The following is a 27,730-nucleotide window of genomic DNA, read 5'->3' on the forward strand; positions in this document are numbered from 1 at the left end:
TTTGGTGAGCCTGTGTCCAGTGCAGACTCATCTGGTTTCTCTTGGCTGACAAGAGTGAAACTTGACATGGTCTTCTGCTGCTGTAGCCCATCTGCCTCAAGGTTCGACATGTTGTGCATTCCGAGATGTATAGCTGTGGTGAGCAGAATAACAGCGTGGTTATTTGAGTTACCATACCCTTTCTCTCATGGCCATTCTCCGTTGTCATCAACAAGATGCCCTTATCTGCAGGACCGCTGCTCACTGGATGTTTTTTGTTTTTCCTACCATTGTGAATAAACTTTAGAGACTTTTGTTTTTGAAAATTCCAGGAGATCATCTGTTACAGAAATGTTTAGACCTGCCTATCTAACACCAACAATCACGCCATGGTTGAAATCACTAAGGTCACATTTGTCCCTATTCTGGTGTTTGTTATGAACATTACCTGAAGCTCCTGATCAGTGTCTGAATGATTTTATGCTTTACGCTGCTGCTACATGATTGGCTGATTAGATAATTGCTTGGATAAGCAGGAGTACAGGTGTTCCTCATAATTTGCTCAGAAAATGTATATTACAATTTTATAGAACACAAGCAAGTAGTCTGGGTCAAGATTGACATGAGCACCCTGAGGTTTAGAAACCTAACCTGTGGTGATACACTGTCTGCCTTAAAATGGGTGTGGGGGATTGTGAGAATAACACTAGCCTCCCAAAATCTCCTTCTTCTCCAACATTAATTCTCATTTCAGAGGTGAATGCAAACTCACCCAAAACAACTGAGACTCTACTCCTGGTATTTTAATGCAGCCATCTACTGTAACCCTGCCCTTTTGTATCTTTTCCCCTCAGGATCAGCTACAAGGCGGCGTATCGCAGGGCTTTGAGGACCATGTACCGACGACGATCCCAGTGCTGCCCGGGCTACTATGAGAGCGCTGACCTGTGCATTCGTGAGTACTGCCACTCCATTTCCTTTATAATCTGTTCAGTGTGTAAAGAATTTATGAAATGCTAGAACTTGTCTGCCTCTACTGTTTAAAATGCCATTCCTCACTCTCAGAGGTGGCAGTTGGGTACTCTTAATCATCAAGGTTGTTTGTGGTGTGTGTGTGTTTTAATTCCCCTTAGAAATGGCAGGCATATTTTCCTCAGGGTGAGTGTTTTAGGTTTTTGGTAATCTAGAAGAAAGAAGGTTAGCATCTGTGCCTATGACACGAGTGGCCTGGGGGAGCTTTTTGGAAAGACCTAGCAAATGAATGACTCTGTGCAATGGCAGCTAGCTGTGTTTCTGTGTGGCTGTGAATGTTATGCTAGAGGTTAGAATGTCTTAGTATGGCAGACGGGGGAGTGGTTAGTTGGGGGGGTGAAGTTTACCTTGACAAGTTTAGGGTCTTTGTTGGGGTAGTGCAGTAGGAGGAAGGGAGATCTGTAACTATTTCTGAGACTTAAGTTCGGTTTCTTTGCCTTTTGCTATTCCTACTTGGAAGAGCTGTCATAGAAGGCCACCATGGTAATCCTACTTGGCGCTTAGTTGTAACAGGCTACTAGACGATAAATAGCAGGTTGGACATAAAATGAAAGTGTTATTCATACCTCTGCTTTAAAATGTACTGCCTTAAGATAACAAAGTCTCTAAATTCCACAGTTTTTATCCTTTTTTCATGGTGTCTTCTGCCAGAGCCGAGGTTTCTGACTAGGGTGACGAAGCTTCTTGATACTGCAGACAGTTTTGGTGTAGCAACATTTGGTATAAATAACACTTATAGGGGGCATAGCTGATTCAGCAATTTTTTTCTTTGCTTTGCAGATGCTGCACTAATGGCTTTATGGTTATGGAATGATGCATTGCTATGCTATCTCAAACTGAGATATCTCCCATAAAACCAGACTCTGATCTTGGAGGGCTGCAGAGGCTGCAAGTTTTCATTCCATCCAACATTCTAATTAGTAACCAGTTATTACTGCTAATGGAGAAGACTTCTATTGCCTTAATTTTAATTAACTTGCTTTATAAGGCTCAGAATCCTTTTTCTTTAAGAACTAAGCAAACCTTAATGGGATGCACAGCGAGCCAACACATTGCCAGTTAACTCTTGGCGGGGTCTCAAAACAGTCCTGGAGGGCCACCATCTTCTTTATCTCTAATTTCCTTATTAGATACCAAATCTTGATGTTAATGAAACCCTTTATTGAATTCCACGGCTTATTATTGCTCTCATTTTGCCAATTTAGACCATTTCCAAAACTGATTTTATTTTGTCTAAAAAGCAGCATGTATTTTAGAGCAGAGCAGATCAATACTTCTTAGACTTCTTTTTTTTTACTCAAATCTTTTATTCGTTATGTTAAATGAGCGGTTGCTCATGGGGTCCTGAATGAAGCACATTACCTGCATTGTGAAGGTTACGGCACTACAGCCATGTGGCGCAATTCGCAGGTCCTCAAGCAGCTGGACCAGGTCAAGGGGACACCTATGTAGCACCTGGCTGTGGCAGACAGAGGGTCTTTTCCGGAGGGTGGTGCTGGGCCGTGTGTCTGCCTGGGGGGTTGCCAACCAGGATCCAACCAGGCTGTTTCGTCGTGTGGTTGGTGCAGCAAAACGCTGTGCCAGTGCATGCTACCCAACCTGATCTGATCTGAATTGTTTTATTTAAACATATGGTCACATAGTCTGGCTATCTGTTGATTTGCATTTCATCTCGTTATAATGATGATAATAGTAGTTCATTTAATTAGTTCACTTTATTTAAGAACAATCTGGATGAGATATTGGGACAGCTTAGCTATTAGCTAAACCAGCAAGCTTCATGGACTGAACAGTCTCCTCTCATTTGTCAAACTTCTCATGTTCTTATTTGCCATATACAATTTTTTGCATTAGGAATTTGTCATTTATTGCATACCCCAATTTACTCTCTGAAGTGGAAGAGTGAAGCTTTGGGGTCAAAGCACATGGTCAACTATTTATACAACAACACTGGAGCAATTTCAGGTTAAGGACCCTGCTCAAGGTTCCCAGAGGAGTAGCATTCCTGAACTGGCACCTTTCCAGTTACCAGCACAGATCCTTTTAGCTAGACAGCCACCATTCCAGTTTTGGTTAAGAATAAAGGAGCAAGAGTTGTGAATCTTAAAATACCAGTCAATTAAAATCAACATAACAAAGTCTGGTCCATTATCAGCGGTGATTGGTTACTAAGTGGTAGGAACAAAAACCTGTACCCACTGCAGCCCACCGGGATGTAATGATGCGTTCAATTTGAACTGGGAAGTTTGAATTTCAGAGCTCCCAGTTGGAATTTTCAACTGAAACACTCCCTTAAGTTGGATTGCCCACTCAGAAACTCGGGGCTGGTCTGTAAAGTCCGAGATGGTCCAACTTCTGGTCATGAATTTGATCCAAAATTGCAATGTAAACCACAAACTTTTGTGAAAGCTGTAGTATTAGACATACATGGTAATAAACAGTATATATTTGTGTCTCATTAAATCAGTCGTTCACACAGTACTGTCCAATGTCTATCTGTTGTCATGTTGCTATGGTGTTTGGATATACAAAATGGCACGTAATGGGGTGTTATCAACTGGTATTTTATTCTGATGAAGCAAGCACAACAAAGATTTTCCTGGGCGCACCCATATTTATTTTACTGAAGCGTAGGCAACTTAAGTGTGACATCATTCCCAGCTCTGACTTCCGAGGTACTTGGAACACCGCGTCAGTCTGACACCCTGATATAAACTGTCAGCAGTGCAGTGTGGCCAGTGAGGGGCACTCCAACTCCCCAAACACCCGACACGAGACAGGCTCGTACACAAGTCCGAGAAAACAAGAGGATTTTATTTGTGGGAAACTCTTCAGTAAATGTTTCCCACGCCACAACAACAATTACAAACCACAGTAACACTTTGTCTTTGCCTTCCTTCTTCTCTTTCTTTCACAGTCACTACCTCCTATGCTCCTCCCGGCAAGCTTTGTCCTTTTTCCTTACAGCTCTGGCTCCATGAACAGTGGCAGGCAGCTCCTTTTATGTGAAACCCGGGAGTACTTCCGGTGTCCCATAATCGTGGTCTGGAAGCACTTTGGGGTTATTCTGGAGCACAATAAGGCAGAGCTTGTTATTACCCCACAGCACACCATCAGTACCCACAGATCCCAGTGGAGCATAGTCCAAGAACTCCAGTTCCCATGATACCCTGCAGGAAACTGTGGGACTGCCACAATCTAGAGAAGCTACCACCTGGAAGTTCAGGGGAAATAATGTCTCTGTGTATGCTATCTCCACCGATCTTTCTCACCTGGGCCAGGCTCCCAGCGGTCTCTCACAACAGCAATAAAATTCATCATCGTTGCAGTACCATTATACTGCCAGTCAGACACAATCAGTGTTGTAGCTGCTCAAAGAGTTGATAAAATATGGACGTCCAAGAAGTTTTTTGGCACCAACTATAGGTTATTTTATGAGCTAATAAGCGAGCTATCGCATTAAACCATCTTAAATGAATGTACAGGTAAAATTTCATTACAATGAATATCTTTACAACGAAATTCTCATTACAACGAAGTATTTTTATGGTCCAGAGAGTTTCCCCATATGATGTGAGTATATGGAAATCTTGTTACTACGAATTACATTCAGCAGAGACTTTCATTACAACGAAGTGCCCAAAAGACCTTGAAATGCCTGAATGAATCATCCACAGAGCACCTAGTTCTGTGGTCGCAGCTCGGTTGTGCACAACAATCTTCAAAAAGAAACACTGTAATTTTTTTTCTTTCTTTGAACTTTCCATACTGTTTTTGGTTTCCTGCGGTTTTCGGTGATACCTTTTGCTTATTGCTCGTCAACATTTGAAAAACATCCATTGGAATTTAACTCACTGTCACCCTCCTATAGAAACGGCAGACACGAAAAAACAATAAAAGTTCATATTAGAAAAAAAAACTTTACATTTTTGCAGCTCTCGATTGCAGCAAAAAGAAAAAATAAGTTGCCAGTGAATTAGGAATTTCATCATCAATGCTGTCAACTTTCTTGAAAGACCGAGCAAAAAAAGTATAAAAATCTCAGGGTGCAAACGTATGTGAACTGCTGTGTTTGAAGACATCAAAAAAGCAGTTTTTATGTGGTTCAGTGATGCTCGTTCAAGAAACATTCTTATTAATGTGGCACTCATTCAGACCTCCCACAACTAGACAACACGCTGAAGAGCATCCTGAAGTGCGATCTATGGGTCTGTGGAAGACAGTTTATCAGTTGCCGGGGGAAACAGCAGGCTCGCAGCTATGCTGCGTTTCTCCAGCAAAGCAAACAGAAAAGATCTCGATGGATGGTGAAAGGTACATTTGTTAAATGCAGATAACAGGATTACTTGATCACAGACCTGGCCACGACCCTGCCTGACTGCTGTGTCTGTGTATAGCAGAGTGGCAGATCACGCTACAATAACTAACTGTGCTGTTCCTGTTTCAAGCTGAATAAAGCTGGTTTTGCTAAAGTACTGAGACTCAGCCTTGTGTTTTGGGGTGCAAGACAGGGACTTGTAGCGCAACCCTGATCTTTTATGATTTGTTTCTGTGGCGCTTCACTTCCTGCCCCAGCAACGGACAAATAATCTTCCACAGACACTGCAATCATGCTTCGGGACGCACTTTAGCATGTCATTCCTGTTGGGTGGGGAGTCGGGGGTGGTTGGTGTCTCAAAAGAGTTCAGAAACCTCACAATATGAAGAAAAGGATGATTCAGCTCCTTATTGATAACTGTGCTGTCCACAACATGCTTCTGCATTTAGATAATGTTCGCGTTGAATTCCTCCCACCCAATTGCACGGCAGTGCTTCAGCCATTGGGTTTGGGCATCATTCGCACCCTGAAAGTGTATTATGGCAAGGAAATGCTGAGAAAAATTCTCGTCAGCATAACTTGTAGACAGGAGGAGATTAAAATTATCACGAAAGAAGCCATTGAAATGATTTCAAACGCCTGGACGCAAGTTAAAGAAAGCACTATAGTAACAAATACAGAATCTCATTACAACTAAATTTTCATTACAATGAAATATTTTTTAGGTCCATGGGAGTGAGTTGTGATGGAATTTTACCTGTATATGCTTCTCTATGTATTATAAACATAAGTATACATTGTGACCAGTACGGAGCACCAGTGAGCCCCAAAACTCCCCAACACCAATATAAACTCAAATGAGGATTTATTATAACACAAATCTGCACATGTGATATAACAATTTCAAAGGGCAATTCTTCCCTTCTCTACCTTCTCCTTTTTCCTCTTTCCTCCTGGTGATATTTGTCCATTGCCTCCCACCCATACAGGAAACGCTGCCGAACCCCTTCTGGTGTTACATCATTACTGGCTGGAGATACTTCCAAGTCAGACAAAAGTTCTCTGAAGGGAGGATGATTTGTCCCTGCAGCTCCCACTGGTGGCATGGCTGTAATGCCACATTCGCAGTGTTACTGGACTACAACTCCCAGCCAGCTCTGCGGGTATCCACACATATACATATGTCCAAGAGGGCTGCCACCTATTGTGTCGGGGAGGTAAATAGACCATGGAGCTATTCTACCTCTGTTCTTCTAACAAGCTGGCCTCCCAGCTGGGAAATAGTCCATGAGCTATTCTAGCCGGAATGCCAGGCCATTCCTGATGTTCGTTACAACATATACTATGAAACTGTGCCTGAACAATAAGAGGAAGTGCCTTCGGTATGTCCTATGTATGAACAGACTACTGTATGTAAAGGAAGCCAGCACTCTGAGCGTAGGTGATGACACACACAAGAGGATGGGGGTTGAAACAAGAACATGAATCAGCTACCGATTCTGTGCCATGTGAATAAAGTCCTGTGTGACTTCACAAGACATCCAGACTCCTGAAGTTATTCTTTGCCATGAAACAACCTGTCATGTTTCAATCTCGAAAAGCATCCCTTATAGTAATTGGGTCAGCTGCCCTCCTAACATCTCTCCACACCTGGAGTAAAATATAAAATATTGGAAAAAACCCACAAAGTAAGTGACGTGGAAGAAAAGCGCCCTGCTGTCCCACAGGTTGTTGCACCCAGAACTGTCGTCCAAACCAGATCTTAATGCAGACTTTTGTATTTCTGTGGACAGACACTCGTCAGTATGAATTTCCAAAATGATTACGCAGAAGCTGAATTGGAGCTAACCAGAAAACAGCATAGCAATAAAACCAGACAAATGCATTAATATTTTGAACACCCCAACAGTAGTTGTAATATAAAATACCAGTAACAGCGCGCTGCACGAAGACACTCGACTTGACCATTCCTAGTTTTCAGACTCTGTCTCTGTACATTTGGCATTCGTTTGCTCAGAGGTTGATGCGCTTGCTGTTTGCTGAGCAGCTCTTCTTTTCCCCACCCTAGCGGCCCACTTCTTCTCCTTTTGTCGGCATCTTTTCGCATTAAAACTGATTAAGTCAGTGTTGGTGTTGCAATTACTTAGTACATTTTCCTTAATTTTTCACTTAAGCTGGCACTTGGGTCTTCCATCTGCCTCAAGAATGATTTAAGATTTGAAGAGGTAGGGGAAGTGACAGCGAAAGTGGTAGGGAATGAGAACAGCGCCCGTACACATGCGCCACACAGCCGCCCTTCGAGCTGCTGCCGAAAGTTGATTGAAAGAGGAGTAACCTTGGAGGTCAATCATCACCCCGAAAGCAGATAGTAGACGTCACATAGTATATGTGTACCAAATTTCATGTCAAACTACAGGTGATTTAAAATCCTGGACAGAAAAACGAACAGCCACGATAGCGTATTATATATAAAAATAAAATTAGTCAAATATTATATTAATTGAATGATGTACTTCTAATTATGCAATTGATGTCAGAATACAACATCACCGTGGCAGAATTAGCAGTGCAAACACCACAGTGGGTACAGGATGCACACGCACACCGCTAAGCAGAGAGAGACAAAATGACAACTCACCTTGTGTGGAGCTCCTTCAGTCGGTGTTCAGTACAAATTTTTTAGGATTCTGTGCCTACGTCACCCACAGTGAACAAACTTGACGGACTCTGCTTGGTGACAATTTTTCAGCTAATACCAGCATAAGCCCCTGTTCTTATGACTTGTCATCAGCATTCTGTCGCCTTCAACATGGGGTTCTTTACTACATCAGATTGAGACGCAGAATCCTTTCCAATCTTGTCTGTAATAAAAGTCGCATGAGTGATTTTATGCAGTTTGTAATATCCGTACTGTCGTTTTTTTTGAAAAATGATGCTGTCTGCTGTGTAATAATCAACTATCTTCATTAATGACTTTGCATGAATGCATAAGCTCCCACCTAATATAGCGGTGAGTTACTACAAGTGCCAAATAACCAACCTGGGCACGAAATTTAATCATGGTTACTAGATAGGTGTCTTTCAATCAAATTTAATTCTTTGTGAATTAATACAGAAGAGCAAAAAAAAAATCATTAATTGAATGAACCTATCAGTCTGATAGATGGGCACATCCCCTTGAGGCCCTCTCAGAACATTAGAACATTGGAACAAGCTAGACGAGAACAGGCCATTCAGCCCAACAAAACTCGCCTTTTCTATCTGCTTTAGTCTTCTAAAATAACATCAAGTCGGGTTTTGAGTTCCTAAAGTCCTACTGTCTACCACACTACTTGGTCGTTTATTCCAAGTGTCTATGGTTCTCTGTGTAAAGAAAAACTTCCTAATGTTTGTGTGAAATTTACGCTTAGCAAGTTTCCAACATGTTCTTGATGAACTAATTTTAAAGTCGTAGTCACAATCCACAGGACTAATTCCCTTCATAATTTCAAACACTTCAATCATGCCTCCTCTTAATCTTCTTTTGCAAAGGTTCAGCTCTTTTAATCTTTCTTCATAGCCCCTAGAATTCCCAATCCCAGAATGACAGGTCTGGTTATACCCTTATCTCCCATCCACATGTCCATGTCTCTAAATACCAATTCTTTCCTAGAAATCTCATCAGTCATGTTGGCCTTTTCCTCCCACCAGCAGGCCTTTACCCAAAACTCTACTCTCAACTCCAGACTTACCTTCATGTCTATAAATTGACTCATAGATTTGCTTCTTATCCAGTCCCAGAACTCCACATGGAGATAGGGGTCCCTAATGTACCTGCAATACGAAGCCTGTGGTAAGCCTTAAAGATCCAGGATTTTTCAGGCATCTTTAGATTTAACTTATCTTAAATGAAAAATACAGCCTGTCTGTTAGTTGGGGACTGTACACTACGCCAGCAGCCATACCACCTGTCCAAGTGTTCATGGCACAGCATATACGAAAGTATAGAGGAGTGTCCCTTATTGGTGAGTTGACAGGGGTGTTCAGCGATAACGCTTATCCAGAAGAGATTCAGAACCTGGGAGAAGTACTCTTGGTATGTTACTGATGTGCACATCAGTACAGGTCATCCACCTGAAGCTAAGCATGTTTGCGCCCAGCCAGTACTTGGATGGGAAACCATCAATGAAAAGCTTAGGTAGATACTAGAAGGGTTGTTGGTGAAGCTAGAAGGGGTGCTAACTCTTTGGTCTGTGTGTGGATCCCAAAGTCCTAGTGCAGTGACAGGGACGCCGTGCTATAGAAATGGTGCCTTCTTTGGGATGAGATATAACCTGAGGCCCTGACCCACTGAAGTCATAAAAGATCCTTCCAAAAGTAGTATGGTATATCCCAATGTCCTGGCTAAATTGTCCACCATGACCTCATCCATTCTGCCCCCCCTAATCATCCCCGGTCTCTTAACTGACTTACTCTCTCTCACTCCACTTCACCACCTGATAGCTAATGTGTGGTGAGCATACTGGTGCAAAAATGGCTGCTGCCACATCATCCAGGTGGACGCTACTTACTATTGGTGTTTGAAGTGGCTGCCCACTGTCAGTGTAAAGTGCTTTGTGTGCTTAGAATAGTGCTATATAAACGTTACTGTCTAACCATTGAGGAACGTCAGCCCCATAACACAAACCGACAGACACCAGATGTTCAAAAATCACACATTTTAATAACCTTTTCTCCCAAATCTTTACAGCACCACACAATGCTTAAATCAGCCACAATTACTCCATCCCTTCTTTCTTTCTTTCTTTCTCTCTTTCCTTTAATCTTCTACCGCTCTCACTCCTCTACTCGTAAGCTCCGTCCTTTCTTCCTCCTGACACTGACTCGACTAATGGATTGAGGTGGCCGCCTTTGTAAGACCCAGCATGTGCTCCTGGTGCTTTGGAATGATCTTCTGGCGGCACTTTCTGGTGTGGCGGAAATGTTGCAATCTAGAGCTTCACAATCCTTCGGGCGCCCTCTGGCGGTGGCCACGGGCCCCAGTCAGCTTGACCTTTTAAGCTCTGATCCCGTGGTCCTGATGCAGACCAGGGCGGCTGCCCTCTCGTGGACCCAGGGAGGTATTGTCCCTCCCCCTGTCCTTCCAGGTGGCCTGGCTGGGCAGGATCCCCAGCTGTCCGCCACACCCATTTGCCTACTTCCTTCTAGTAGTTTGATGGAGAGTACTATCCTTTTGTTAGTCCTTCTTCACTTCTCCTATAAATGTGTATCTTGGCTCCAGCATCCTCTGTAAGGGACACTAATTCCACCTATTGGCCAGGATGCTTGATGACTTTATGCAAGTCCCCAATTGCCTCATTCTCTCTGATTTCACTCTCCATTACATTTCCACAGTAGAAACCAACCCTTTTGTATTCTCCTAGGGCAGTGGTGGCGAACCTATTGCACGCGTGCCAAAGGGGGCACTCAGAGCCCTCTCAGTGGGCACGCGCGCCGTCGCCCGAGCCCAGAGTTCGTTACTATAAAGCCAGAGGAATGCGGGGCCGGGCTGCTCCCCTCACCGCTCCCCCTCTTCACGCGTGCCGGAGGACGTTTCTCACATCACCCGCCCCTCTGCCCAGCAGCCCAATGGGAGCGCTTCCTTCCTCTCCTGTCTGGGGTAAGGCGGGCGGCACACATGGTGCTTGAGGGTGCGGCACGGACTGCAGCCTTTTGAGTCTGTGATTCCCGTGGTAGGGTTGGAGGGGATGTGGTACAGCGGGTCCACAGCTCAAAATTGAAAAGGACAGTTTTAACAGATAATTGCTGCACTCGCGGCTTAAAGGGGGTTATGGTAGAGTGGCCGGAGCGGTTTCCGGGAGCTTTGTGATGCGGGCAGTCCTCGCTTAAGCGCACAGGTGAGGAGTCGTCCGCATCTGTAATTATTGCCGGGAGTTGCTAATCGCTACACCTGATCCACGACCCCGTAATATATAATGGAAGCTTTGGGGGCGGAGCTTAATAGGGAAGACCTGCGTGAAACACTTGAGAGGATCGAAGGGATGACAAAGGACAGCACAGTTAGTTATGAAAATGAAATCCTTAAAGTGTGGAATTCTCTGCCAAATAATCTTAAGTCAATGAAGGTACTTGAGATTGCTTTCCTTACTTTGTTTGGAGCATCTTATGCTTGTGCGCAGCTGTTTTCAGCTTTGAATTAAATCAAATCTGACACCAGAAACAGACTAACAGATGACCTGAGTGCTGCATGTGTTGCTCTCAAACTTACAAAGTATGAGCCAAGGTTAGACAAATTATCAGCATGCATACAACAGCAAAAAGCACATTAATTGTTCAAAAGCATACCGAATTCAAACTTTAACCTTTCAACAAAAAGTTGTTTGTATCATTGAAAGCTCTGTTATTATGTTTTTCTTTTAAGACAAAAGATGTTAATGTATGAGTTGCTTTTCTAAACTAAAAGCTCAGTAGATAGATAGACAGACAGAGCATCAGTATTGGCAGTCCAGTCCAATTTATCATCCAGCTGCACTCCCAGGTATTTATAGGTCTGTACCCTCTGCACACACTCACCTCTGATGATCACGGGGTCCATGAGGGGCCTGGGCCTCCTAAAATCCACCACCAGCTCCTTGGTTATGCTGGTTTTCAGTTTTAGGTGGTATTCAGGTTAAATTGCCATGTTGGCACTTTGCGATAAATAAGTGGGTTTTGGATTGCAGTTTGGTCACTTGGTTTCTAAATGGTTCACCATCACTGTCCTAGGGAGTCCTCCCTCACTTCTCCTAAATATGTGAATCTTGGTCACAGTGTGCCTAGCAAGTGACATGGCCTCCACCTGTTTTGCCAGGATACCTGATGACTTCATGCCAGCCCTCAATGGCCTCATTCACTCTTTTTTTTTCTCTCTCTCTCTTTTTTTCTCTCTCTCTCTCTCTCTGTGTGTGTCTACACTGCACCATCATGGGGGAACATTGAATTTTCCAGACTAGAAACCAACCCTACCTACCAATAAGGTTTGCTGGACACCATACCTGCCAGGGTCAGCTGCCTCCTAGTGATCCCTACTTTCACACAGTACTATGTCTACTTGCTCAATTTCCTTCTTCGTTTTGTTGTTCCTCTTTTGTGAACGATTTTACCGTTCCCTGTGACCCCTTGAAGGTGCAGGAATTTGCAAACTGTGTGATGGTTACTTTTCACATGGGTATAAAGGGAGCACACAGATTGTGCCGATACGCACAAACATTTACCCCCAAAGTTCTCAAGATTTAATTTTCTGTTTTCATAAATTTTGATCTGTTTAAAAGAAACCCAAAATATAATAACTGCCAGTGCCTTGCAAAGGTCACCGCTGGTGGGGAGTAGATTATGGTAAATGAGTATTTCTCATTCTGGGGGGGTGTACTTGGGTAGTGAGAAGATGTCAGTACTTGGAACTGTTAGTGAGTTTCAGGGGGCTATAGCTGATAGAGGAGGGGGGGTGGTCACTTTTGTTGCGCTATGCTGAAGGACGACGAGGAGCCACACTTGGCAGCATGGTGACAATTGCCAATTACTAGGCAGCTCGATAAGATCGTCGCGGCGCCTCGCGTAGATAAGCGCCTGTGCGCTGCGCCCGCCCTGCGGAAGCTTTGAGCTGTGCCGCTCTGCTGACGAGGCGGCCTGACTGAAGCGAAAATGATTTTGCTGATTGAATTGTCATTCGCAGTTTTGTAGCAGCGGCCCTGCGTCTCTTTATCGATTGGGAAGAGTCCGCAGCTCAGCATAAATAAGGCTTTGTCTGCCTCTCGAGACACCGCTGCGCTGCGTGGATGCGTGGGACTCATCCCGTCAGCCTGAACCTGCACTTAAAATCTCATATTTGAGCTACACACATACCATCCAAGTGTACTAAGGATGAACACACACAAATTAGATAAGATATGTGCAAGCAAATAGGGCCCTGTGTGTGTGTAATCATCCCATAGAATGCGATCTTGCTAGTGTTAACCATCTAAAGGGATGTAAGCATCCTCTTTTGTTTTCTACATTTTTGAATTTCCACTCCACAAAACACTCAAAATCTAACAACTACCCAAATTGTTTGATGCTTTTATCATAAGCGTCTTACAAACTGTGCCATTTCTGTGCTAAACATTTTCTGCCGTGCTTGTTGCAAACCCACACACGCCAACATGCAGTCATACAAGAGGTCTGTGCCCCATATGCACTTTCCAATTTGCTGCCTTTTCCTTCACTGGCAGGAAACCTAGTCAAGCTAGCATATATACTGACTTCAATATCTTCTTCAGATGCTCCTCACGCACACTCCTCCATCGCAACTGGGCACACTGTCAGAGGCTAGCGCGTCCCATCTCTCCTGAAACGTCTGCACAAACACCTGGCAACACACACAATCTGTTCACTTTTGTGTTACGTCCTGGATCATCTGTTATGGAAGTGACCTGTAAGGTCACCCAGGGTGAAGGAGTGCGTATGTTGTTCATTCTTTCAAATTTGGCGACACTTACTTTTGTGAAAGCATACGTGTTTTGGATGGGGAGGACCAGGTGTCCACACTTCAGCATTCCTTGTACACATACGGGTGGACGCTAGACAGTTGTCTGCTTTGTTGACCTTTGGTAGTTGTGGCCGGTCTCCTGTTTCTCTTTCCCTGTCAGGAACCAACCCTGGACAGGACACCAGTCCATCACGGGGCACCCTCTTTCATATGGGTTAATTTACAAATTACAGTTGGGATGCGGAAGGAAAAATTGGTGTACCCGGGGGTGATACCTACCACACTGACATAAGAATGTGCCCCTCTTAATTGGATAAGCACGTATGGTAGATGAATGGATGCGTGCCAACTTGTCAGTAACTGGTAGAAACAGTCCTAAGAGTTTCTGTTGTCTGTAGCAACATGTGGAGCCCAACTAAAGCCCATGTCACATTATATGACTTTTCCAGTGATTTTCAGCTGTAGGTTTCATTTAATTAATCTTAGCAAGTTGTAGGGATTTGTGGCACTAGTCATGTAGTCTGACATACCCAGCGACTCGGCCTAGCCACTCTGTGACTTGCCCTGACAAAGTCAAACAGATCTGATTTTGATTTAAGTCCAAGGGCGGGCTCTGTGTGCATGAGAGAGCTGACAACCAATGAGCATTCACAGGGAATACACAACATATAATGCAGCAACGAGGAGTAAAGAACATAGGTGTAGGTACTCATGTTGGAGCTCATGAGTAACAGAGAGGCTTATCTATCTGATATCTCATGTTTTAAGTACCATGACACAATTTAAAAAAAAAAAAATAATAATAATGGCAGAGATTGCAGCTGAATTTGCTGCACTTGTAAAGCCTTAGCATGTGTGCCAGCTCATCAGGTTGCACACTATTGGCTGTCAACAACAACAACATTTATTTAGATAGCACATTTTCATACAAATAATGTCAGTGAAAGGGAGGAGCTTGCGATCCTTTGGAAATGTGAAACTGATGGAAGGTCATCACACAGTCATCTAATCTAACCTGCGTTGCGACTCGCAGTCGTGTAATCTGGCATACTTACATGATGAGATCCATAACTGCCCTCAGGTTTGACATTCCCTCCAACTAGTAGTCATCTAATGTGACATTGGATTAAGCCAATATCTGAGAAATCAACATGGTGCTTCCTTTTTCGCAGACAGTGTTTTGGATACTAAGAATGTCTCATCTCTTAGTGTCAGCTAAGCTCTACTGGGATATGAGACAGAGCAATGCCCAGGTGGACCACCATAATTCAGTTTATCTATGGGGTGTTGAGATTTTTTTTTCCTGGGTAGTCACTCAACTAGTCTGACCAGTTCCATTCTTGGAGGCAACAAAGTAATTACAGTGCCCTTAATAATGTTTGGGACAAAGACACATTTTTCCTTGATTAACCCCTCCACTCCGACAGTTTAAAATTACAAATTAAACAATTCGGACATGATTTAAGTGTACATTGCAGACTTTAATTTAAGGAGATTTGCACACATTTTGGTCACAAAACACTTTTTCTACATAGTGCCCGCATTTCAGGGCACAATAATATCATAGGTGTTTGTGATTCCTCTGGTGTGGTTTATGGCTTCATAAGATACCTTGGCCTGCTTCTACTCTTTGGAGGCTGTAGTTGTCAACATGAGGGCAAGAGCTGTGCCAGTGAAAGTCAAAGAAGTCCTCATGAGGCTGTAAAACAAGAATCAAACCACCATTAGAGACATCGGTAAAACCTTAGGATCACTCAATCAGCTGTCTGGAATATCATGAAGAAGAAAGAATGCACTGGTCCTCTTCTTCTTCTTCTCCTCAAGTCCTTAAACAAAGGTTTTATATGCCCTTCCAGTGGTGAGTGCAGGCTATAGCTCTGTCTGTGACCTTGGTGAGGTCATCCATAGTGCATTTTTCATCCAGCTGAGGGCAGATCAGGAAGTGCTTCATGGTCTGTCTTTGCCTGCAGTCTGGTGAGCACTGGTGAGCTCAGTAATTTTTAAGGGACTGGTAGGCCAAGGAAGACCTCCACTGCTGATGACAGAAGAATCCTCACTATGGAAAAGAAAAAGCCCCAAACGCCTGTATGACAGATCAGACAGTCTTCAGGAGGCAGATGTGTGTGTGTCAGAGAACTGCAGAAGACTTCATGAACAGAAAAACAGAGGTCACACTGCAAGATGCAAACCACTAGTTAGCCACACAAACAGGATGAGCAGTATTACAGTTTGTGAATAGGACTGAAAGACCCTGCAGAATTCTTGATAGAGGTCTTGTGAACAGACGAGACAAACATGAACCTTGTGAAAGATACCCGGACACAGACAGACACTGAGACAGCCAGATGTCCAAAAAAGCACTCTTTTATTCTTCACAGCACAAACACAGTACCCAAAGACTCACAGTCCTTTTCCACTGCTTTCTCTGTATTGCCGGCTATACTCCACTCCTTGCAAGCTCCGTCCTCTTCCACCCGACTCTGGCTCCCTGAATGAAGTGAGGCGGCCCCTTTTATCCCGCCCCGGATGTGCTCCGGGTGTCCTATGAAGGTCTTCCGGCAGCACTTCCTGGTGTGGCGGAAATGCTTCCCTTGCACCCGGAAGCACTCCGGGTGTACAATTCCTGGTTCAGCAGCACTTCCTGGTGTGGCGCAAGTACTGTCCTCCATGGCTCAGGAACCATCCAGACACCTCCTGATGGGATACCGGCGGGGCGGCTCTCTTGCACCAAGGGAAGATATTGCCCCTGTCCCGGTCCTTCCCTGCTCCAGGCGTCCTGGTGGGGCAAGGTCCCTGGTCGTCTGCCACAACCTACAACTGAGTGATGGCAAGAGCAAAGTCTGGAAATGATAAGGAACTGCCCAAGATCCAAAACAGACCACTTCATCTGTTAAACATGGTGCTGGGGTTGTGGCTTGTGCCATGTATGGCTGCCACAGGTCCTGGCACATATACCTACATTGTTGATGGAACTGTTGACGGCAGTGGCACAATGAATTCAGAGGTGTACAGAAACATCTGATCTGGTTCCAGTAAATGCCTCCAAACTCCTTGGACTCCTTTATCCTACAACAAGATGCTGATCCAAACAAACTGCTGAGGCAACATGGGAGTTTTGTCAAAGCTAAAAAATGCAAAATTCCTGAATGGCCAAGCCAGTCACAAATCCAATTGAGCAGGCTTTCCATATGCTGAAGAGAAAACATAAGGGGACAAGCCCCTGAAACCAGCAGGAGCTGAAGATGGCTGCATTAGAGGTTTGGCAGAACATCACCAGAGAAGACCCTCAGCAGCTGGTGATGTCAATGAATCGCAGACTTCGAGCAGTCATTGCATACAAGGGATGTGAGACAAAGGACTATATATGACAGCTTTAACAGATCTGCCATTGCTCTGTCCAAAACATTATGAAGTCCAAAAATGGGGGGGGGGACCATGTGATAAAAGTATTATGACCAAAATATATACAAATTTTTGAATTTTAAACTGTGGAGCAATGGGTAAATCCAGGAAAAATGTCTTTCTCCCAGACATTATGGAGGGTGCTATATGTGTAATGACTGTACCTTCTTACATTTATTTTTTCTTTCTTTTCCCCATTTTCCAGTTGGGTGAACTTAACCCCTTCTGTGTTTGTTCTCTTGACAGCTCTGTGCACGGAGGAATGCGTTCATGGCCGATGTGTGTCTCCAGACACCTGTCAGTGTGAGCCAGGATGGGGAGGCATTGACTGTTCCAGTGGTGAGTGGCAACCCCAGGAAAATGATGATGCAGATCTATTACTGGTGTCCAGTCAGGGTAGTCGTGACTAGGTTACCTGCTCAGTGGGTTCTCATATGCATTTTTGAGCCAGGTTGGCAGTGCCTGATGTTCTCTCTTGGCCTAAGAGACCAGTCAGTGGAGGCTACAGTGGCAAGGCAGTGTCTAGCTTGCGTGTTAAGTGTATAGTCCAGTCCTGTTGGAACTAGTGAAATGGTAATGATCTGATACTCACTCATTTTATTACAACAGAGTAAGATGTATTATCTTGAGCATTCATTTCCATCCTGGGAACAGAGCCAGTGTGTTTGGATTTAAAATATGGAGCTGGAGTTTTCAGTTTTTGCCGGTCCTGTTGTCTCACAGCAGGTTCATGTGCTAGTCACGAGTGTAACTAATGGCCATTTAATAAAGAGACTGCACCAGCTTATCTCTGAAGTGATCAGCCCATCTAGTCCATTTCATCTTAAGAGGTGCAAGTGTGGCCATGGGTAGGGAAGTTACCCCCATGTTAATAATAACCTCATAAAAGCACCAGGCTGAGAACTGCCCTGATAATCTGAGAAGCTGGCACCGCTGAGGCGAGAATAGTGGGCTATTTACAACAAGACGTGGAGGACAAATGGAACGCCTCGAGGACACAATGGGGTGGCGGCAGGGGGGGGTCAGTCATATTGCAAAGAAGCACAAAAAAGGAGCAGGCAGTGAGGAGGGGGGATTAGAGGGGGACTTAATCCTAATGCTCCTGACATAAATTGCGTTTGCAAGACATTAGAAAATCAGCAAATAAAAGCAGTGGATGTTAAAGCTTGTACAAAAGTATAAAAATGATGGCTACTTTAGATGATGAACATGTCTGGCAGTCTGAACACATTTTTGGGTGGGTATTTGGGTTGGAGGGACGAAAGAAGTAGTCAGAGGGGCTTGGTGAAAGTACAGCTCTAGGACCCTGAGATAAGGGTGTGGGCATTGGAAAAGCACTTAAAGCAGGTTGAGTTGGTGAGTATATTCCTCAAGTGTAGTGTGTTACAAGGTGTACTGGCCACTTCAAAACTATAGAACACCTGAAATGAACCTCTACTGTTTAGATATGACCAGCATGGGTGAGGAGCTCTAAGGAGCATTTCATCGAAACTTTTAGCATCTTTCTAAATCGCCAACCACATAGGGATACAACATGCTGTTTTGATGTGGGTGTGCAAGATTTGTTGTTAGTGATGTACCTCAGTTAGTGATGTGCTTATAGCCAACTCCCTTGAAGAGAGCGCTGTATTTTAGTCCACTGTGACCTTCCCCCTTGAAGACAGAGGTATACTTTGGTATGCCACGAATTGAGGAGATGTGTCTTATGTATTCCGCAGTTTGCTCAAGTGTTCCACATTTATTTAACTTGGCATGTAGTACAATTATTTCAATACAAGCTGTGCTACTCATCTAACATGGGTTGAAATCTAAGTAATCAACATAGACTTCACTATTAACATTTGCAGTGCACCATCTGTTGGAATGTATTTTTTATAATATATGTAGTAATAAAATGCATTGAATTTGTCATTCCTACATATGGTGCATCACAGACATTTGTATTAATACAATTTATTACTTCAAATGTTTGTGATGCACCATATCTTGGAATGACCAATGCAATGCATATATCTCTGTTAAAAGCCTATTGGTATGGGATTCATAAAAGATGTGTTAATATTTGTGACGCGCCATCTATTGGAATGAAAAGTGCAATGCATTTTATTACTACAAATGTTTGTAATGCACCATAGGTTAGGATGTCAAATGCAGTGCATATCTCTCAGTTATTTGCAATTTGGTATGGGATTCTTGAACACAGTGTTAATGTTTGTGATGTGCCATCTGTTGGAATAACAAATGCAATGCATTTTATTACTTCAAATGTTTGTGATGCACCATATGTTGGAATGACCAATGCAATGCATATATCTCTGTTATATGCCTATTGCTATGGGATTCATAAAGAGCAGAATTAATGTTTGATGTGCCATCTGTCAGAATGAAAAATGCAATGCATTTTATTACTACAAATGTTTTTGATGACCATATGTTGGATTGACAAATTCAATGCATTTTATTACTATGTATGTTACAAAATACATTCCAATTGGTTTTGCACATATTACATTATTAGCATTGAGGTCTATGTTGATTACTGAGATTTCAAACCCATATGTGGGAATGATCGAGACCTAGCGACCAGATGTTCCCAACCTGGATGATGCATGATACCTTACCTGGCTGTGAGATTACCATACGGAAAGGATACAAAGAATGGCAGAATATTCCCTACCTTAGCCAGAAGATTGGCAGATGCCATCATGGAAGTGGGTACACTGGAGCGTCTTACCCTGCCAGAAGGCCGGTGTAATAGAGGGACAAGGGGAGATGACCTACTTAGACCAGTAACTCCCCTGACATGCTAGGTGGCAGCATCCTTGGGCTACGGTACCAGTATGGACCCCCGGCAGGGCTTGCTGGGAGCTGTAGTCCCATAGATCAGCCTTGTTGGGTTCCATGAGCGCTGACAGGGGGTGCTGCAGGAATTCATGATCTTTACTTTGTGGAGCTTCCATCTGACCTGGAAGTGCTTCCTACAGGTAATGATGCTCTGTACTCCCAGGCGTGAGATAAGGCAAGCCTCTCTGCCTCACCCAGGCAAGTTGGAGTCGGTTATGGGGGGCACACAAAGGTTGACTAGGAGAAGTGGAGAAGGAGAAGAAAAAGAGAGAACTGTGTTTGGCATAACTTCTGGAAACCTGTTGAAGGTATTTTACCAAATAAATTATTATTTGAATCTGGAAATTGTGTGTATGGAGTTGTGTCTAGGTTTAGGGCTCTGTGGCACATCCCTTCAGGTCCCAGCAGGCACTTATCTTTTTATTACAACTAGTGGACAATGGAGATGCTACATGACTCATTCAGATTCACTCTTAGAGTTAATTATGGGAACTTAATCCACAACCTTTAATGTCCAGTAGACCACCATGTACAGTATGTCTCTGTGTTCCTTTAACTTTACACTTGTCTGTGATGTATGTGTTTGTGTTCAAATGCATTTCTGTGTATATATGCACCTTTGCATATGTGTGTGTGTGTGTCTGTGCGTCTATTTGCTTACAAAGGAAACATTTATCCGCACATTTGTGTCTTGCAGCAGCTCATTGTGCATTTTAATTTGTAAAGTCAGGTGTGTGTGCATTGAGTTCATCCTTTTTTTCCAGATCCCCTGCAATTTTCAAAAGTCTCTGCCTGAGAAACAAATTACGCATTGCCTGTGGGGCTAGTGCACCTGTTTTGAGCTTTCAAAAATGTATACTCCACGGGAGAGCTGACCGGTTCGTCCTTGTGTGTAAGGTGTTCAGCATTCATTGAAGAAATCCGAGCGCCAAAGCCAGATCTGGTCATATGAAGCACTAATGGTCGCTGAGTTTTAAAGAAGCTTTACTGCTGGAGAAAACTGAGCTCCTCTAGGCTCAGGCTGGAGAGTTTTGCCATAATGAGTTATATTTAATGTGAGATTGCTACAAGTAGATCTGCTAGCATGCATTTGAGCTAACAGGGATAAAGACACCTTTACTTTTGGAAGGTGTGACCACCAGGGGGTGTTGCAGCACTCCAAACACAAACACACAGACACAGGTCTCTGTGTAAACAAAAGGTTTCATCTTGTGACTATCTTTACACTCTTCAAAATCATTCTCCTCTCTTCTGCCCCTCCAGATGAGCCTTGTCTAATTCCTTCTGATTCTGGCTTGATCTGAATGAGGTCGAGTGGCTCCTGTTATGTTGAAACCAGGAGTACTTCTGGTGCCTGGGCATAGACCAATGGAAGTACTTCTGGGTCAATCGGAAATCCTAAAACGTAGGGAGTGTGAATCCCTTCAGCTCCACATGATGGCCCCCACAGAACCGAACATGGCTGCCCCACCGGACTACATGTCCCAGCATGCCTTGGGGCATCCATGTGGGAATCCTAAACCAGGGAGGCTGCTGTGTATCATGTTTGGGAAGAAAATGCTCTAAATCAATTGTCTTCCCCTGGTCCTTCTGTTATGCTGGACTCCCAACTGAAAAAGGATACCTGTTCAGCCCCAGCTGGGATGCCAGTTCCTGTCTGCCATCCATTACAAATGGCAGAACTTTAAACCAGTTTCTTTGGAGATCTGCATACTAGAATGTGTCTATGTATAGTCGAAGAGTCTCCATGCTTGTGGGTGGGAAGCCTATTTTTAGAACAATTGGGATCAGGGGAGGTCATTCAACCTAATTTAAGTTTCTGAAATATTTGCTAGAATAAATTTAGCATTAGCCACATGAACTTATTAGATTTATTTCAATACAGCTAGACTGCTGTATCAATATCAGGGAACTACTTTTCCTAGACTTCTAAACTTAAAAGAAGTGGCGAGGCAGCCTTCTGCTGTTATGCACCAAAAATCTGGAACAGCTTACTGACAGAATTTCGACAGGCTAATACAGTGGAGCACTTTAAAAAAACTGTTAAAAACTCATTATTTTAATATGGCTTTCTCACAGCTTCATTTTAGTTTAACCCTGATAGTCTATATATGCATTTGATTATCATTATCATTCTTGGTGGCTCCGAAATCCGTATTAACCCCTACTCCCTCTGCTGTTCTTTTCCTTTTTTTGTGGTGGCGATCTGTGCCACCACCACCTGATCAAAACACCGTGCTGTCCTTACATTAGTGGATTGAAGGCCAGAAGTCCACATGACCATCAACCACAGAGGGCTGGAGATGAATAAAACAAAATCTACAGGGGTTCCAATGCCACGAGACCACCCAGCCCCCTCTAGGCGTTCTACCCAACATAAATTATCTCAATCAGTCCTCATGGTTTACAGGTTTCACTTGGAAGAACTTGATGATGATGGTTATGTGGACCTCTGGCCTTTAATCCATCAATGTTGGGACATCGGGTGGTGGTGGTGCAGATCGCCACCACAGAAAACCTGAAAAGGAACAGAAGAGAAATAGGATTTAGTACGGATTGTGGAGCCATGATAGAAACAATAATTCAACGCATATACAGAATATCAGGGTTACACTAAAATGAAGCCATGTTAAAATAATGGGTTTTTAGCAGTTTTTTAAAGTGCTTCACCGTATTAGTCTGGTGAATTTCTATTGGTAAGCAATTCCAGATTTTTTTTTAGTCGCTCTCAAAGAGGTGTAGTGCACTCGTGGATTACCAACAACATTTATTTCTAAAGCACCTTTTATACAAAGAATGTGCTCATAGTGCTTTACTAGATGTCAAAGAGAAAGCTAGAAGAAAAAAAAACAATAAGATTAGGTTATATTAATTATATTAATTATATTATATTAATGAATAGTAACAAAGAAAATAAATCCATAAAATCTTATGAAACATAGATGTATAATTAGTAGAAGAGTAGCGTCATTATATCCAATATCATAATGCAAGTCTCAAATGATGAGTCCAGTAATAAGGGCAGATGGCTAGGAACATAGAAAAAAAAATCTCCATCTAAACTGGTGGAAGAAAAACAAAATCTGCAGAGGATCCAAGGCCAGATGACCACCCAGTCCCTACTTGGCATTTTATCTACCAAAAAGGGGGAAGAAGTGATGTCACTCTTACAGTTGGTAGTCTGTCCTGAAGGAAAAGAAGGAGACTGACTGAGTTTCCCTCTCACGCTCAGGGGTGGTATTACCAAGATTAGCAAATTCTCTTAATCGCTCCCTACTCACATGTGTCTGACACGATACATATCCCTCCCAAGTAAATGTTATGACTGAGAGTTCCAAAATAATCAATCACTTCCAAAAAAATGTCCACTAGAGGGACAAACCCAGTTAAAATCCCTGGCCAGACACAAAAAGGGCCACGAAGAATCTTTATAAAATAAAATATTTATTATAACAAAAATGCTTTGTAAGTACACAAGGCACTGTAGAGCACAGCAAAACTCTTCTTGGTATTTTCGTGTGGCACTTCTCTACTGCTGTACTGCCAATTTATTTGCTTGCTTATGGTAAGGTCATCTTGGATAAAGAAGAACTGGAATCATCAGGTAGTAAAAGGGTACTTCCATGTGATTGGCTGGCCCAGCACTGACTCAGCCTTTGAATGGCCAATAAGGGGGAGGCAGCTAATTGGTTGAGGTCTCCAGGACTCTGACTGTGTCTGGTTATCTGACTCCTTTTCAGGTTCTACAATTAGCTGATGGACAGATGATGTTGTTTCTAATTTATGTTAATTATTTCCTACTTTGTTTTTCATGTATTTGAACAAATCTGTATCCTTATATGTGATCATTAAGTATTTAGCGAGTGCTTTAATCTATTCTTGCATTTTCCATTGTAGTTTGTATTGCAGCCATGATAGATTGTCTGTCAAGCTCAGTGAAGAGGATCACTTGTGTTCTGTTTTGTGTGTTGTATTTACCCCATTGTTTTGTCACAATTTGCACATCCAACCTACCTCAAAGGAGATTTCTCTCTCAGAATTTCATTTCTCAAAATTTCTTTTTCCCTGCAAAGGTTTTTTGGGAGTTTTTTCTTGTATTCTTAGGGAGTCAAGGCTTTTTGGAGTCTGTTAAAGCTCATTGAGGCATTCCTTGTGTGATTTTTGGCCATAAGAAATAAATTGTTGTTTTTGTTGACTTGCCAGTAAAAAAGGTCCCAATATACAATCCAAAATGCAAAGTCAAAAACCAGAGCATAAATGGCCAAAACCTCAAAGAATCAAATAACAAAAACACTCACCAACTCCCTAGCACATTTGAAATTTGAGGACCTATGGGAGATCCTCCAGTTTTATAGGGTGGGGGGCAGTTCTTGGCACATATTGGTAGGTGGTCCTGTCACTTGGAGGACCACCCACAAAATACATGGCACAGGAATAGAAAACAAAGCCGACATTAAACAAAAGTAACCTTAGCATAGACTCAAAAATAAAGAAACAAAAAAGACAAAAGAAGACTTTGAACCCTAGCTAAGGGAGGAACCCTGTTTGAGATATAACAGTAACCATGGCGGAACTGTAACTCATGAGACGTATGGTACAAAAGAAAGGATATACGATATTTAACCTGCTTTTAAAATGCAGCTTTCACTCCTAATATACAGTGCAGTATAATAATAAATAAATATATATACATGCATACATGCAGCCAAAGAGAAGCCACTGGAACAGTATTATCTGCCAATTTGTCCATTGGGTCTTAGATAGTTGTAAGCCCATTTCTGTAATAGTGGGTGGCATTTCCCTTGGTACAGAGTCAATGTCACATCCTGGTCAATGGGGCCTTTGGCTCTTTGAAACTCACACTTTCCATTGACCATCATGTATGGATTAGTACCAAGGTAGCACATTCAGTGAGCTTTTTCCAGGTTCTGCTGACCAGTGCTATACATGGAGTAGCCTCCTATAGCCCAGTCTGTCTTCTTCTGTCAGTGACGAACTTGAACCTGTTCCAGTCACTAACCTTCATTTACAGTCCTTGGATTTTCACAGCTGCCTGAAAAGATTTTTCTGCTGTCTTCAGTTAGCAAATGTATGCATCTGTACTAAACATAAGTATTTAAAGCCTAAATCACACTCAAAAATCACAGAATTGCATAGTTATTTTTCAATTCTGGTTACAGTGCACTATGATGGACTGAAGCCCCATCAAAGATTTCAGTATGGCCTGCATTGGCTCCAGTCCCCCACACTAGATTAAACTGGTTTGATAATCGATAATATTAGTGGGCTCCTAATATTAGAAATCACAAGCCTCCTGATGGTAGAAGACCTGCCTGCTTACAACCCGATATTTCCATTGCAGAAAATGTGTTTATCTAATCTGAATTTACAAGTGAAAGGCTGCCAGAAGTTAATACACACTCCAGCGTCCCTCTGTCAGTATTATCATGTTGGAAATGAATAGCTACTTGAAATGCCTCCCTTTTCACTTGTATAAATGATGTCCTGCTCCCAGGAATGGAGGGCCAGCATAGTAGGATGCCTTCCCTTGCAGGCCCCTTTGATCTTGGTACTCCGCTTTTAAGCATGTGGAATTAACTAACATGTTTACTCTTTGTGCTGTGGTCCCCTCCCAGACTCCAACGATGTACACATAATAATTCAAACTGACCCCTTATGAGTAGGTGAAGGTGTGTAGAACACTGGGACACAGTTGGAAACTTCTTAAAGGCATATCTTGCACAAATGTTAGAACATGTGTCTTCACGCAAAGAACCATGCACAAAATAAGACCAAGTTGTCTAGTGGAGAGCAGGACTTTAATTCTTTAATAATAAGAAGAATTCTTTGAATTTATATAGCACTTTTCTCACTAGTCAAAGCGCTCATCAATTGCAGGTTAAGGGCCTTGCTCAAGGACCCAACACAGCAGAGTCCCTATTGGCATTTACGGGATTCGAACCGGCAACCTTCTGATTGCCAGTGCAGATCCCTAGCCTCAGAGCCACCACTTTTGGATAATCTAAGTTAATGGGATGGATGAGCTTGTTGGGCTCATCCAACTGTTTTAATGTTCTAATGTAACCTCACCATGCCAAAGTAAACATCCATCCATCCATTATCCAACCTGCTATATCCTAACTACAGGGTCACGGGGGTCTGCAGGAGCCAATCCCAGCCAACACAGGGCGCAAGGCAGGAAACAAACCCCGGGCAGGGCGCCAGCCCACAGCAGGGCACACAAACACACACACCACGCATACAATTTACAATCGCCAATGCACCTAACCTGCATGTCTCTGGACTGTGGGAGCAAACCGGAGTACCCGGAGGAAACCCACGCAGACACGGGGAGAACATGTAAACTCCATGGAGGGAGGACCCGGGAAGTTAACCTAGGTCTCCTAACTGCGAGGCAGCAGCGCTGCCCACTGCGCTACCGTGCCGCCCTCCAAAGTAAGTAGTTTTTTAATAATGCAGATTAAAGCCAAACACAGTAGATAAGGACAGTTACAATAAAACTGAGTGAAGTCGAGTGTTAGATTAAAAGAGTTAAGGATTTAATAGCTAGTGGAAAAAACTCCCATTCCTTTGGTGCCCTAAGCACGTGTATGTTTTGATTAATGGTTAATTCACACATGGCATTAAGAATATTTATTTTCTCTCTATTATCGAAGAAAATCTTGAGACGAGACCCCCCCTCCTCTCAACTATTTATGGTTAACGGCCCACACCTACAGTCCTCTCACCTCTCATTTGTGTGAATGTTTTTGTCAGACACAGTTCCTGCACTCTCCGCTCTTATAAATTTTTACATTTTCCTCACTTTAAGTTCTCAATTAAAGACTTATTACATCCAAATCTTATTGAAGAATTTTATCCTGAAGGGTTATCAACAGAAGAAATGAGTATGTGGGCTATCCTAGCACCGAGAAACAATTAAGTCAAACGATTTAATGCGAAAATGTCGATCGGTTAAATGGCAAATTGGTTAAATGCGTATCAATAGACTATGCAGAAACAGTGGGTGGTGATGGTGAGGAAGATGAAAACATCAACTTACAATATCCCATAGGATATCTACAACCATTAACACCGTCAGGTCTTCCACCGGCCAAATTACTGTTGAAAGAAGGATGTATCGTAATGTTATTGTGTAATTTATGTCTGAGTGATGGGCTATGCAATGGGACAAGATTACTTGTATTCAAAATTGGTCGAATAATTCTAACATGTTAAATTTTAACAGGCAACAAAAAAAGGTAATGTAGTACATATTCCACGCATAACATTAGACACCAAAGGAGATCTTGATATGCCATTTGTATTAAAACATTTAGAGTTTCCCGTTAGATTAGCTTTTGCTATGACAAACAATAAATCACAGGGACAAACATTCAAAGAAGTCAGTTTATTTATTAGAGAGAAAGAAATGATAGTCACTCAGGGCAGTTTTACTTTGCGTTGTCACGATGTAAGTCTGAACACATAATCAAAATTCAATGTGATATTGAAGAAAAGTTAATTCAAAATATTGTTTTTATTGAAGTTTTAAAGTAAAAGTGTAAGTTTAAAAAGTATTTGCGTGTTAATTTCAAAGCCAAACAGCATGAAAATGTATAACGCATTGAATACCTTGTGGAACGGGACCCGGACACATACAGACGGACATC

At 42.8% G+C, this 27,730-nt stretch overlaps 1 protein-coding gene across 5 annotated transcripts in view; it reads left to right on the forward strand.

Moving 5' to 3' along the window:
• The window catches only part of megf11 (multiple EGF-like-domains 11), a 133,785-nt gene that overhangs the window by 18,965 nt on the left and 87,090 nt on the right, over positions 1–27,730 (forward strand). For all 5 annotated transcript variants that reach the window (XM_039773531.1, XM_039773529.1, XM_039773532.1 and 2 more), the window contains exons 4-5: positions 834–934; positions 17,460–17,552. In XM_039773531.1, coding sequence (XP_039629465.1) covers positions 834–934; positions 17,460–17,552 — 194 coding nt within the window. The remainder of the gene's footprint in view (positions 1–833; positions 935–17,459; positions 17,553–27,730) is intronic.

The sequence above is a fragment of the Polypterus senegalus genome, chromosome 12 (assembly GCF_016835505.1).
Source record: "Polypterus senegalus isolate Bchr_013 chromosome 12, ASM1683550v1, whole genome shotgun sequence".
Taxonomy (NCBI): Eukaryota; Metazoa; Chordata; class Cladistia; order Polypteriformes; family Polypteridae; genus Polypterus; species Polypterus senegalus.